This window comes from Mus caroli, unplaced genomic scaffold (genome assembly GCF_978045245.1).
Source record: "Mus caroli unplaced genomic scaffold, Mus_caroli_1 scaffold_1, whole genome shotgun sequence".
NCBI lineage: Eukaryota > Metazoa > Chordata > Mammalia > Rodentia > Muridae > Mus > Mus caroli.
In genome coordinates, this window is record NW_028227256.1 from 93908318 (window position 1) to 93922631 (window position 14314).

A 14314-nucleotide genomic window follows, 5' to 3' on the forward strand; every position below is an offset into this window, starting at 1 on the left:
CCCCCCGGAGCTCATGTCTCTAGCTGCATATGTATCAGAAGATGACAGTACTGTTTTTTTTATCACTAGGCTCTGAAATGCAGACTGAGGTCAGGGATGGTGATTCCCCCAGAAGTACTTTTATTGTTGAGAATGTTTATGCTATCCTGGGTTTTCTGCTATTCCAACTAAAATTTTTCAGAATTGCTCTTTCTATCTCTGTGAAGAACTGAGTTGTAATTTTGATAAGGAGTGCATTAAATCTGTGTATTGCTTTTGGTAAGATGACTATTTTTACTATGTTAATCCTGCCAATCCATAAGCATGGGAAATCTTTCCATCTTTATCGATTTTATTCTTCAGAGGCTTGAAGTCCTTGTCATATGGATCTTTCACTTCCTTGTTTAGAGTCACACCCAGATATTTGATATAGTTTGTGACTATGGTGAAGGGTGATGTTTTGAAGACCCAGAAATAAACCCACATATTTTGGTCACTTGATCTTTGACAAAGAAGACAAAACCATCCAGTGGAAAAAAGAGCATTTTCAACTAATGATGCTGGATCAACTGGCACTCAGAATATAGAAGAATGAAAACTGATCCATTCTTAGCTCCTTATACAAAGAAAAAGTCCAAATGGATCAAGCACCTCCAAATAGAATCAGATATTCTGATCTAATAGAAGAGAATTAGGAAAGAACCTCACACACATTGGCACAGGGGGAAATTTCCTGAATAGAACAGCAATGGTTCATGCTCGAAGATCAAAAATTGATAAATAGGACCTAATAAAATTGAAAAGTTTCTGTAAGGCAAAGGACACTGTCGATAGGAAAAAACAGCAATCTACATATTGGGGAAAGATCTTTACCAAAACTCCATTAGAGAGAAGGCTAATATGCAAAATATGCAAAGAACTCAAGAAGTTGGACCCAAGAGAACCAAATAACCCTATCAAAAATGGGGTACAGAGCTAAATGAATAATTATCAATTAAGAAACCTTGAATGGCTGAGAAGCACTTAAAGAAATGTTCAACATCCTTAGTAATAAAGGAAATGCAAATCAAAAAGACCCTGAGATTTCTTTTTACAGAAATCAGAATGGCTAAGATTAAAAAAAAAAAAAAAAAAAAAAAAAAAAAAAAAAACCTCAGGTGACAACAAAATCTGGTGAGGATGTGGAGAAAGAGGAACACTCCTCCATTGCTGGTCTGACGACAAGTGGGTAAAACACTTTGAAAATCAATCTTGTGGTTCCAGAGAAAATTGGGCATAGTTATATCTGAAGTCTTCATAAATTGTGGCAACATGTCAACATCTTAAGAGAGAAGATAGGTTCATCTGGAATAAAAAGATACCCTATGCATACACACGAGTCAGGTAAATCCTAAGAAGGAAGCTGATCTGAAATCACATTTTTATATAAAACAAGTTTCATATCATATATCATGGTCCTTCTCTCAATGACATATTTCCCCCACTAATGTTAGAGCTGCTGTGCAACCCCTGCCTTCATTTATAGTAAAATATACACCTGCCTTCCTTCATGTGTAGTAGAATATACAGCTGCCTTCCTTCATGTGTAGTAGAATATACAGCGGCCTTCCTGCTCTTGGCTGAGAATGAATTTTCAGGAGAACTCTTTCTCTGTGTAAAGCTTTTCATTCAAGTCCATTGCTTGATACCTTTCATTCTGATTTTTGGTTGTTCTTCTAGTTCTTCCACCACAGTGGATAGGGATAAATAGTCTCATATTTCCTGATATTTACTTGCTAACTAATTACTATAGAACTTTAATTTCTATCAAGTGACATTATCCAGCTGTAAAAACAAAATATCTTTACCAAAACTCTATTAGAGAGAGGGCTAATATCCAAAATATACAAAGAACTCAAGAAGTTGGACTCGAGAGAACCAAATAACCCTATCAGAAATGAGATTCAGAGTTTAACAAAAAACAGACGGAAGAAAGCCTGGAGATAAAGATTCCTTAGTTCTTTGCTTACACTTTTATTTTTCCCTGTTTGTTTTACAAATAATTTTATTATTTATTTGACATTTTGTTCATCATTGTTTGATCATATTCACCTCCTCTCTCCTCTTTCCTTTCTTCCTCCTTCCCTTCTTCTTCTTCCTTCTCTGTGACACAAAGAAGATGGAATTCAGGCTTAGAACTTCCGCAGCGTCACTCAAGAGGTCTGTAGGGACGTTGGCTCCCTGTGCTGGAAATAACGTTCCCTGTAGAGTTCCAGTGGCAGTGAGAACATTACTCACCTCGGCTCAGGGAGTACACGGGTGCTCAAAACACACCGACAGTATCCTCGGAGCTGCTTTCGATAAGCCATGGCCCAGGACAAGAAAAAACAAAAAGATGCAGTGAAGCAGGCTCAGGTGGTAGACAGGGATGAACACCAGAAAACTACAGAATACAGGAAAATAGGAGCGTACCTGATAACAATTCCAGCTGCCAAGAAGAAGTTTGCAGATATCTCAGATAAGACAAAGCCAGATCCAACAGACAATGATTCCTCGGAGGGGCCATTTGGTTTGGGCCCTCTAGTTTACCCTTGTTTACAGCGTTTCAACACCATTGAGTGCTTCCTGACTCTGTACTTTATGTTGACCTTGTCTCATGGTAAGTGGGAGGAGCAGGGTGGTTCAGGGGAGAAGAGTCACTGAAGTAGACATGAGACTGACACACTGTGGGAAGTAGCATGTGGATGACTTCTGATTCGTTTTCCAAACCTGAATGAAAATCTCTTTACCCAATGCACTTCCATTGCTTTCAGTCTTTGGCTCCCTGTTTGGTAGGGTGCATTCCATACTGTGGGTTATAGCTTGAGAACAAATGGGAAGTTGGTGTTGAGTTAGTAGTGCATGTTATTTAATGATCAAGTTACGTTGAGGTTGAATGCTCCAGAGATTAAGATATAATTGAAAATAGCGTCGCCATCATGACGACTTCTACTCACAAGTTTGAAATACACTTGAAAAACCAGGTTTCTGCATGCAGTTTGATTCCTCATCTTTGAATTGAGGGGTGGTGAGACTTCAAGTGGTTCAGATCGCAGGAAGAAACACATGAGTGTTTTTATTCCCATGTGTCTTATCCTTTCTCTTCCTCTTCATCCTATTATCTTATTATATATTTTTACTAATAATTTTTATTAACTTGGAGACTACATTTGCTCTCTAGCTTCCTGCTGGCTCTCACACTTAACCATTGTCAGTGAGAGGCTGGGGGCAGTAGGTATGAAATGTATACGCAGAATCTTCTGTGGTTTTCTGATTTGAGTGGTGATTTTGGCAGCAGGAACAACACTGAGTGATTGAGGTTCTTGTTGGTAAAGTAGGGAATAGATACTCTATCAGCATCAATCACGAATGTTTCAGCAGCACTGAGGTCCTGTGTGCGCCCTGGGGCCTTAGACCAGCAGGGATCAGTTGGTTCTCAGAGCTTTGGGAGCTTTAGGAAGAGCAGTGTGGATTCCTGCATCCCTGCAATCCAAGGAGCCTTTGAGGTCATTGGGCCACAGCAGCTCTATGGTGGCTTCAGCAATGACATGTGACCCTGCCACTTTGCAGATGCAGTGTAAGTTTTAATTTGAAACTACTTTCTGTTTTCACTCCAAGAAATGGAATTGTTTTGCGACTATTCCTTAGATCACATCATTTTTTCCCCTGTATGATTGTTTTCATTTTTTACACGCTGGATGGTGATTGTACAAATATAATGCTACATTTATTTATTCCATGCTCTTTAGAATGATTTATTTGAACATATACTTTTTTATTTTAAAATTGAAAATGCTCAGAAATGTTGAACTTTGAGCACAGAATCTTAGATCTGGAAAAAGGTTGTACTTTGAAATCCAAGCTGGATTTCAAATGTCTTTATAATTTCATATTAAAAAATAGGTAAACATCTGTTACATTATCTATTAATTCTTCAAAATTGGAACATGATATATCTAATATAGTAATGAGATGATTCGAAAATAATTTATCTCTAAGAGACTACTAATAGAGGTACATGAAATAGCTTCTCATATTCATATAATAATATTTCATGAAAGTTAACAAATTTATTTTTATTTATAGGTTCTACTCTTTGATAGTACTATGAAATTTAAACAGTGTCAATATAATTTTCTTTTAATTATTATAATTGTGGTCTGTTTTGTCTTTTAAAATGTAATATATTGACTTTTGTCTTTCTTTTGTCTTTCTAGGTATGCTGTATGCTCTTGTTGATCTGAGTTTAAAAATACTTGTGTCTCAATTTTCTGCATCAAATTCAGAGACATTCCTAATGGATTTTAGTGATTATTTTGCCGCTTTCTTGGTATCAATGTTTGTAGCACACTTTGGAGGTAGAGGGAATAGGGCAAAATGGGTGGCAACTGCAAGCATTGTTACAGGACTTTCAGCAATAACTTTTGCTGTTCTGTTCTTTCATTATGAAATTATAAAACTGAGCATAGTAGAAGGTGAGATTTTTTTCTAACATACTTTCATTATCAATATTTATTTAACTCTCAGGTTCAAGAAATTTAAAATAGTTTATGATGTATATCTATGTATCCTTTCTTCTGTATGTTTTTAATAATATCTATATTTCTGTATTATGTAATATGCTAATAATATTTATAGTACTCTGAGTTTTCTCTTGGAAGGAGATGAGTCTAAGCAGAAACATTGTGGGATAATTTATAAAGTTATTTCTTTTATACAGTTTTAAGGATATTACAAATCTATAGAGAACTCTGGAAAGTCATTTTATTTCGTACCAGATATTTTAATTATGCTGTTTGTTTTATTCATAGCACAGACCCATAGAAGTTCAATTACAGGAATAAGCCTACATAGAATGTAGGGGTGACTAGAAAGGTATTGCTTTCCAACAGCTGTATGCTACTCTTTGACTATCATTTGAATCTTCAAAGATAGCGGCATTGTATCATTGTTCAGTGTTGATTGCACAATTTTCCCTATCCCTAGGAAATAAGATCTACTTGAAATGTCCTTGGCATATACTTCTAACATTATTGTCTCAGGTCATTCCCTATCATGTATAGACTTTTATTGGCATATTAAGTTGGGTTTTAACAAGAAATGATGAACAAGAGATATGTATTCACACACGTGTATATGTATATTAATGTTTTTGAAGTTTATGATCTTTAGTTTACATAATATTAATTTTAAAAGTACCTAATATGAAGCACAACTATTTCAATATAAAAATACTTGCGTACAATGTAATGCATAAAAATATAAGATGTCTATATTACAAATGTTTCTAAAATGTCATTGATATCTTTAGACCTGATATTTTCTTCAATGATAAGATGACTAATGAAAAGAAGATAATGAAAAGCATTTCCTTACTTTGTTCTCTTTGCAGCATTCTGGTCAGAAATGATAAGCTCCTCAGGAACTTGTCATGATCAATATTAAAAATTCTAATTTTCTTTTCTGCTCTTCCCTTTTTGTGCTTTCATGATTAGTTACTAGGTTCATTTTTCAGTGTGTGTGTGTGTGTGTGTAAGCCAATGACACCAGAGGCTAGAATAGTCCTCTTGAAGTGTAGTTGTTTGTGTTCTTTGGCTGGATAATGTCTATGTTTGATAATGTCTATGTACTCTTTGCTACAGTCCATAGCTTTCTATTTTCTATTTATTATCTGTTCATTGCTTGCATCTCTTATTTACAATGGTGACAGTTTCCTGATCAACACTCATGTAGAATATGTGTGACTCAACAAACATGTAGACATCATAGTTCACAATATCTTGAACAATTCATCACAAATTTTCTCCTGAATTTCTACATTGTCATCTTTGCTTTCTAGTACTATATATAAAGTGACCATGCACACATCTTTCTTAGCAGGTATACTGAGCTCAGGTTTTTGATGATACCCACCATCAGTTCGTACTTACTCAGAATGAAGGCAAACTTCTTTTCTATCATTAGGACCAGTGGATATTGAAAATCAGCTTTCCTTAGTCTCCTAGTTGCTACTTCCCTTCATTTGCAGATTGTTTTCTGTCTGCCAACATGATGTGTCAAAATCTTTCAGACCTCTAGTGAATGGGCTCAGCTATTCTATCCCATTGTCCATTTAACTCCTGTTTGAAAACCTTGGGAGTGAATCATGCACCTGCCAGTTTCCCTATGCCAAGAGGCTGCTGAGTCCTGTGAAGGATGAATCTGCTGCTGCCAATTGGAAGTGCAAGTTTCTTCACAAATGAATCTATTCATGTGAAAGTCATCATAGTCAACAATCTGTTGTAACCTTTGAAAAAAACGATAGTTTTTTGTTTTGTGTTTTGTTTTGTGTTGTGTTGTGTTTATTTGTTTGTTTCTTGGTGTTTTGTTTTGTTTGGGGATGGTTGTGGGTTTTTTTTTTTAATTAAACTTCTACATTGTCCTATGTTAGATGGAAAATATCAGCATGTAGGAAAATTGGTTTACTTTCTTAACATTGAAGTTTTACATTAGCCTAAGCTTGCATATCAGCTTTCTCCCATTCTTCCCTCAGGTGAAAATGAAGCAGCTATCCTCTAGTGATCATTCTGTGTTCACCTACTTCATCCTTCCTTCCATTGGTCATCCCCTTCACCTGTCTGCAAGGTCCCCTTCTCTGTCAGATCTCACTAGTGATTAAACACAATCAAATTAAGTCATTCTGTATTTTAAATTTTGACTAAGTCTTATTTTTCAATTTTGCATGTCTGCTCTTTCTCCTTCCAACCCCTCCTATGTCTTGCCTTCATAAACCATCACATTTTGTTCCCTCCCTCCAATCCTGTAAATTTTCACAGTTTATCACTATTGAATTAATGTCTGCTTTGTATATATAATGACTAAATTGTAATTAAGGGCTGAGGGGTGTTATATGAGATAAAAATTTTAATATTTTGAGTGTTCTACACACACACACACACACACACACACACACACACACACTATGTGCATACTGATGCCTGATTGTCAGATTCCCTTGAAATGGAGGTACTGTTGGGTTTGAGCTGCCATTTAGCTGCTGGAAACAGAATCCTGGTTCTCTGGAAGAACACACAGATCTCTGAAATACTGAGGACCTCTCCAGCTCCAAGTCTTTCTCACTCTTTTTAACACCTGTTGAAATCTTGTTTTCATATAAGAGTGTATGAAAGAAAACTTCTGGATTTTCTATACATTTCTTTGGCCAACTTCAACATGACATTCAACTAAAATAGTATAACAAAATAATTCTATCAAGTCTTATCATAACTGACTCGTGCTATTTGCTATAATTAAACCTTATGTGTTTTTATATTAGAACTTTAATCTGAATTTGTAGTATTGAACACATCCCACTTCTTGATAGTTTCTCTTTTGGAAATTTCTATGTATGCTTCTTAGGTGTTAAGTCACTTACAATATTCAATTTTCTTAATGGAGAATTAATTTTTGTTATTATTACTCAAAAAGATTAGCCAATAGAAAGCTGAGAAATATGATTCTTGAGAGTAGGTAGTCTAGTAAGTTTAGTTTCTAAAACAAGACAGAAATGAATAGAGTCAGGAGGTGTTTTATGACTGTCAGGAACCGAACATGAAGGTCTTTCTTGAGTCTATTCAACATGGAGTCAAATTGTCTTTGAATGTCATACGTTTTAAATCAACTCAAAAGTATAGCTAGAGATTTCGGGGAAAATAATAATATGTCTACAGTTGTAACTTTACTGAAAGTTTACATGCTGTAAAAGAGAAAATATTAAGGTGTTCATGATAATTACAGAAGAAACATATACTGGGCCACTGTGATAGTTAAGAGGAGCACTCCAAAAGGAGTTTTAAAGGATTATTTGGATCACATACTAAAAGACATCATCCAGAAAGACTAGAAGAATAAAAATTAAGAAAGTGTGACTGCTATAGGCTCAGCAATAAATTGGTTCCACAAGGATCACAGAAGATTGCAGAAGAGGGAAAGAACTTGATGGGGTAGAGGGAGTGAGAAGTTATCTGAAACATTGAACTTAGGCATGAAGATGCCATTGTAGTCTTGAACTCATGGAATCTGACTTTCTGCACAGTAGTTATCCAAGATAGCATCTGTGAACACCTATCATGGAGAGAAAATTAGCTCACCTGTAGATGTACATGTAGCTAGGTGTTTGTCTGAGAGAGAGAGAGAGAGAGAGAGAGAGAGAGAGAGAGAGAGAGAGAGAGAGAGAGAGAGAGTTGAGTCCCAGGCAAGGTGAGCATGGTCCACAATCCTATAAATAGCTCTTCTCTTGTCTTCCAGTAAATAATTTGAACACAGCTCATTGAGCCATTAAAAAAAAAAGACTATGAATGTAGAAAAGGGATCAAGTAGCAAAGTGGAAGCTATCACTGGGAATCTGAGGCAGAGAGAAAGAGTAAAGGTATGGCATCAATGGGAAGCTATTACATACATGTATGAAAATGTCTTAATAAATACAGAATGTATTTTAAAACAAAGAAGTTATGTGCTGAGTTAACTCATAATTTTAGTGCATCTTCCCACTCTCCACTGTGTTGCTTCTCACAAACTACGCGCAATGACATTCCTTGTACTTCCACTTTATTAATTTCTACATTTTACAAGCATGTGTCAAATTATACCCAAGAGCATCATAATAGTTATGGATTACTATTATGTGCTTAGTTCTGTCAATCTACTAAAAAATATAAATACACAAACCCTATAACCATGTGAGTAAGAAAATAAAGAAATGACCTGTGATCTAAATGATTTTAAAATAAAATGGGTAGCTGACCACAGAATACCTATGGAAATCTTTATCATTTAATACTTTGTCTTTATGTCTTGTTGCTGTGCAAAAAGATCAGAAAAAAAAAATGTAACAGTAGGGAATATTTGTTTTTATTTCATGGTTTCAGAGTGTTCCCTCCAGGGTTGCTAGTTTGAGTCATGACCAGGCAGAACACTGGGAGCATGCAAAGGAAATCTGTTGACTTCATTGTGGAACAAAGGAGGGTGAAGGCAGGAAGGAGCTGGGATAAGGTAGATATACCTTTCAGAGACCAGGAGGTGCTTCTCTCACACACACTTGTAGGAACTCTCCAAATAGTATCAACAGGGAATGGCTTATTGGATACATGAGACTTTAGAGAGGTATTCCATATACAAACCATAATAGTATATCATAGAATCTCATGGGTCTAAAAATAGGAAATTATTTAATTCTATGAGTAGTATATATGCAATCTGAAGATTGCTAAAGAAAGGGCCATGGAATTATACTCAGATGGTGAACTATCTAGGGCATTGCAAGTGCTCTTATTCAGGAGAAAAACATCAGAAAAACAGGGTGCAAAGTATTGGAAAATTGTGAAATATGTATTATGAGTGTAAAATAAGAATATTTGTGTACATGTAATCTTGTGCATATAAATAACTATATTATTTCATAATCTGTATATCTCTTCCAGTATACCACCCATTTTATTTTAATGTGATATTTCTATTTAGAACATAATGAGGAATTGATTGTATGACTATACTCAATCTAACAAGAAAAGCATGGTCCTGGTAGCAAAAGAAAATTAATTGTACATTTAATTGTTAACTCAATTCAGTAAAATATATTTCTTATCTTTCAGAGGATTTATGCAAGGAAGGAAAAAAAACTAAAGTTTGTGGGTCAAATGTAATACCGCACAAATCAATAAGTATCTCTCTCTTCATCTTTGGGCAATGTCTCCATGGAATAGCAGGGGTGCCAATTTATCTGCTTGCCCTAACTTTCATTTTTGACCACGTCCCCACATTGTCATCTGGATTATATATAGGCAAGTTTTAAAATATGTATGGCCCATTTTAAGTAATTATCAGATTTCTATATGGTTTAACTAATAGGTAAGTTCTGCTGGCCAGGTGATGACACTGTACTAATGAGTGATGACTTGGTTTCATAACTTCAAAAACCACATCTAATTATGAGAGTGGGAATACTAGTTAAATCATCTAAATGTCACTGAAAAAATTTTACAGGAATAGAAAGTATAGGAATGTTTCAAGTGGCAAAATTTTCTGTGTCTCTTGTTTCTCTTTCCCTGAGAAAGTGGGGAGAAAAATGAAGGGTCTAGGAGAGGGTAGAGAAGGGCATGGAGGGAGAGAAGGAGATAGCTGCACACAGTATCATCTCTTCATTTTATAGTTTCTTAAGTAAACTGTGTCCTGCATTAACTAAGCATTTATTCAATCTCATATAATCTATCTGGAAACCAGTAAGAGAATTTGATCCTGGTAGGCAAGAATGAAGAATTATTTTCACAGATCTGTTAGATATTATTCTTTTTCTTTTTTTAATCAATCATTGTATTAGTTTACATTTCAAATGATATCCCCTTACTGGTTATCACTCCCCAAACTCCCCATTCCATCCCCCCTTTCCTCCCTCCCCTTGCCTCTATGAGGGTGCTCCTCCACCCTCTCACACCCTCCTACCTCATCCCTTTAGCATACCCCTAGGCTGGGGCATCAAGTCTGCATACCTTCCTATTGATGTCAGATAAGGCCATCCTCTGCTTCATATGTATCTGGAGTCCTAGCTCCCTCATGTATACTCTTTGGTTGGTAGTTTCATCACTGGAAGCTATGAATGGTCCAGTTAGTTGATATTGCTCTTCCAGTGTGGTTGCAATCCCCTTCAGTTGTTTTAGTCCTTCCCCTAGCTTTTCCATTGGGGTCCCTGGGCTCAGTTCAACTGTTATATGTGAGTATCTGCATCTATATTGGTCAGTTGCTAGTAGAACCTCTCAGAAAACAGCCATTTCATGCTCCTATCAGCAAGTGCTTCTTGATATCAGCAATAATGTGGGGGTTTTAGTGTCTGCAGATGGGTGGATCCCTAAATGGGTCAGTCTCTGGATTGCCTTTCCTTCAGTCTCTGTTCCATTTCTTTCTCTGTTTTTCCTTAGAATAGGAACATTTCTGGGTTAAAATTTTTGGATGGATAACCCCATCCCTCAACTGGGGGCCCTGCCTGTCTGCTGGAAGTGGTCTCTAAGGGTTGTATCTTCCCTTTGTTGGGTATTGTTGCGGGAAGTATTAAAAAACAAAAACAAAATCAAACAGAAAGGTCCCATGTTTTCACACTTATGCTGGCTAATCTGCTTTAATCTCGTGTAGACTCGGACTCAGTGCTCCAAAATCTTTCTACCCAGCTCACTAGTCTCCCACTGGCAGTTCGCTACCCTGCCAGCCCTATGCTTCAAAACCCCCACAACTTTTGTGGTTCACTTCAGGCAAATCCGTGCTTTCTCTCTTAAACCCAGACTAGCTGCCACATTAAGGAAAACACAACACAAACTTAGTTCAGACACAACAGTTACTCAATTGCTGAGCACAACAACTAAAATCCTAACTTGTAAGCCTTATTAAATTTAAATCCTCTGGTGGCAAATCCTGGTGGATCTGCCATTGAAACTAGAAGACACTCATAATGACATCTTGTCCTCACCCTATCCCTGTTAGAGGACCTAACTCTTTCCTGCTTAATCTCTTCCTCTGTCCAATCTAGAAGTCCCGCCTACTCTCCCAGTGATTGGCTCCTTTATTCATTAGGGGCTTGGTTCACAAGAACAGCAGCAGGCCCATCCACAACACTTCCCCCTTTCTGTTCTAAAAAACAATACCTTTCTCTTAAATATAAATAGAGCATAACTATTACCATTTTGTAATCTATAAAGTATAAGATAAAGATAACACCCAGTCCTTCATTTATGTCATTAAGATAGAACATTGTCACCTGTCATAAACTAAAAGACTTATGATTCTATCTTGACTTATGTCTTGGCTTTAGATTGTATGCCACCTGAAAACCACCCTCTCAAATCTGTTCTCTCAAAGGAAATAGCCTGGGTTGGCTATGAGACTATGTGTAGCTTTTCAAACCCATCAGAAATCTGAGAATGATCAACATTAACTGAAAATATATACGAAGCCTAACACAGCTTCCAGAACTGAGACAAATTGTAGGGATAGCTGCCAACCTATATAGCCCCAGTAAGTAAGTTGGAGCACCTATCTGTCTTCAGCCTTCTGGCCCAGGATCATTTTACAGACCTAGAGAAACAGGAAATCAAGGACTAGCCTATTCTGTCTCAGCAGAACCAAGCTGTCCTAGCCTGTAAATTGTGTCCTTTTTTTCTGGACAGTATTAAGACTATAGATGAAATGTGGCAATTCTTGACTAGTGGCTGTCTTGCCACAACTGGAGCAACTCCATCAATACTAAATTTCTTCTTTGAATCCAAGAAAGGGAGGCTATTAGAAGATTTGTCTCAACAACAAGTGGATAAATAACATTAAATGTCACACTCTCAGTTATTTCTTATTAAATAGGTTGAAAACACCATAACGATAAACCCAGAGACATAAATTTGGATCTTAACTCACAGGCTTAAACTTCTCAGATCAATTATATGGTCAATTTTGGAGAATGTGCCGTGAGGTGCTGAGAAGAAGGTATATCCTTTTGTTTTAGGATAAAATGTTCTGTAGATATCTGTTAAAGCCATTTCTTACATAACTTCTGTTAGTTTCAATGTGTCTCTGTTTAGTTTGTTTCCAGGAAAATTGGTGAGAGTGGGGTGGGTATTGAAGTCTTCCACTATTATTGTGTGAGGTGCAATATGTGCTTTGAGCTTTACTATAGTTTCTTTAATGAATGTGGCTGCCATTGCATTTGGAGCATCAATAATCAGAATTAAGAGTTCATCTTGGAAGATTTTATCTTTGATGAATATGAAGTACCCCTCGTCTTTTTTGATAACTTTAGGTTGGAATTTGATTTTAGTCGATATTAGAATGGCTACTCCAGCTTATTTCTTCGGACTATTTACTTGGAAAATTGTTTTCCAGCATTTTACCCTGAGGTAGTGTCTGTCTTTTTTCCTGAGGTTGGTTTCCTGTAAGCAGCAAAAAGTTGGGCCCTCTTTATGTAGCCAGTCTGTTAGTCTATGTCTTTTTATTGAGGAATTGAGTCCATTGATATTAAGAGATATTAAGGAAAAAAGTAATGAAGTAAGGAAAAAAGTAAGGAAAAAAAGTTCTTGCAGCTGTCTTTTTTTAGGTTTGTTGAAGGATTGATTACTTTCTTGCTTTTTCTAGGGCATAATTTCCATCCTTGTGTTGGTGTTTTCCCTTTATTATCCTTTGAATGGCTGGATTTGTGGAAAGATATTGTGTGAATTTGTTTTTTTCATGGAATACTTTGGTTTCTCCATCTATGGTAATTGAGAGTTTTGTTGGGTATAGTAGTCTGGGCTGGCATTTGTATTCTCTTAGGGTCTGCATAACATATGTCCGGAATCCTCTGGCTTTCATAGACTCTGGTGAGAAATCTTGTGTAATTCTAATAGGTCTGCCTTTATATGTTACTTGACCTTATTCCATTACTGCTTTTAATATTCTATCTTTATTTAGTGCATTTGTTGTTCTGATTTTATGTGTTGGGAGGAATTTCTGTTCTGGTCCAGTCTATTTGGAGTAGGCTTCTTTTATGTTCATAGGCATCTCTTTCTTTTGATTAGGGAAGTTTCTTCTATAATTTTCTTCAAAATATTTACTGGCCCTTTAAGTTGACAATCTTTATTCTCATCTATACCTATTATCTGTAGGTTTGGTCTTCTCATTGTACCCTGGATGTTTTGGGTTAGTATCTTTTTGCCTTTTTCCATTTTCTTTGATTATTGTGTCCATGTTCCCTATGAAATCTTCTGCACCTGAGATTCTCTCTTCCATCTCTTGTATTCTGTTGCTGATGCTCACATCTATGGTTCCTGATTTCTTTCCTAGGGTTTCTATCTCCAGAGTTGTCTCCCTTTGGATTTTCTTCATTGTTCCTACTTCCATTTTTTGATCTTGGATGGTTTTGTTCAATTCCATCACCTGTCTGGTTGTGTTTTCCTGTAATTCCTTGAGGGATTTTTGTGCTTTCTCTTTAAGGCTTCTACCTGTTTAGCAGTGTTCTCCTGTATTTCTTTAAGTGAGTTAATAATGCCCTTCTTAAAATCCTCTACCAGCATCATGAGATATGATTTTAAATCTGAATCTTGCTTTTCGGGTGTGTTGGGGTATCTAGAACTTGCTGTGGTAGGCACACTGGGTTCTGATGATGCCCAGTAGTCTTGGTTTCTGTTAGTAAGATTCTTATGTTTCCTTTTACCATCTGGTAATCTCTGGTGTTAGATGTTCTAGCTGTCTCTGGATGGAGATTGTTCCTCCTCTGATTCTTTAGCCTCTGTCAATACTCCTGGGAGACCAACTCTCTCCAAAATACCAG

At 36.4% G+C, this 14314-nt stretch overlaps 1 protein-coding gene across 4 annotated transcripts in view; it reads left to right on the top strand.

Annotated features, from left to right (window-relative positions):
* Positions 1–2191: 2191 nt before the first annotated feature.
* LOC110297693 (solute carrier organic anion transporter family member 6C1-like) overlaps positions 2192–14314 on the top strand; it is a 113519-nt gene continuing 101396 nt past the window's right edge. For all 4 annotated transcript variants that reach the window (XM_021166614.2, XM_021166623.2, XM_021166641.2 and 1 more), the window contains exons 1-3: positions 2192–2617; positions 4215–4472; positions 9627–9815. In XM_021166614.2, coding sequence (XP_021022273.1) covers positions 2326–2617; positions 4215–4472; positions 9627–9815 — 739 coding nt within the window. In that variant the 5' untranslated portion in view covers positions 2192–2325. The remainder of the gene's footprint in view (positions 2618–4214; positions 4473–9626; positions 9816–14314) is intronic.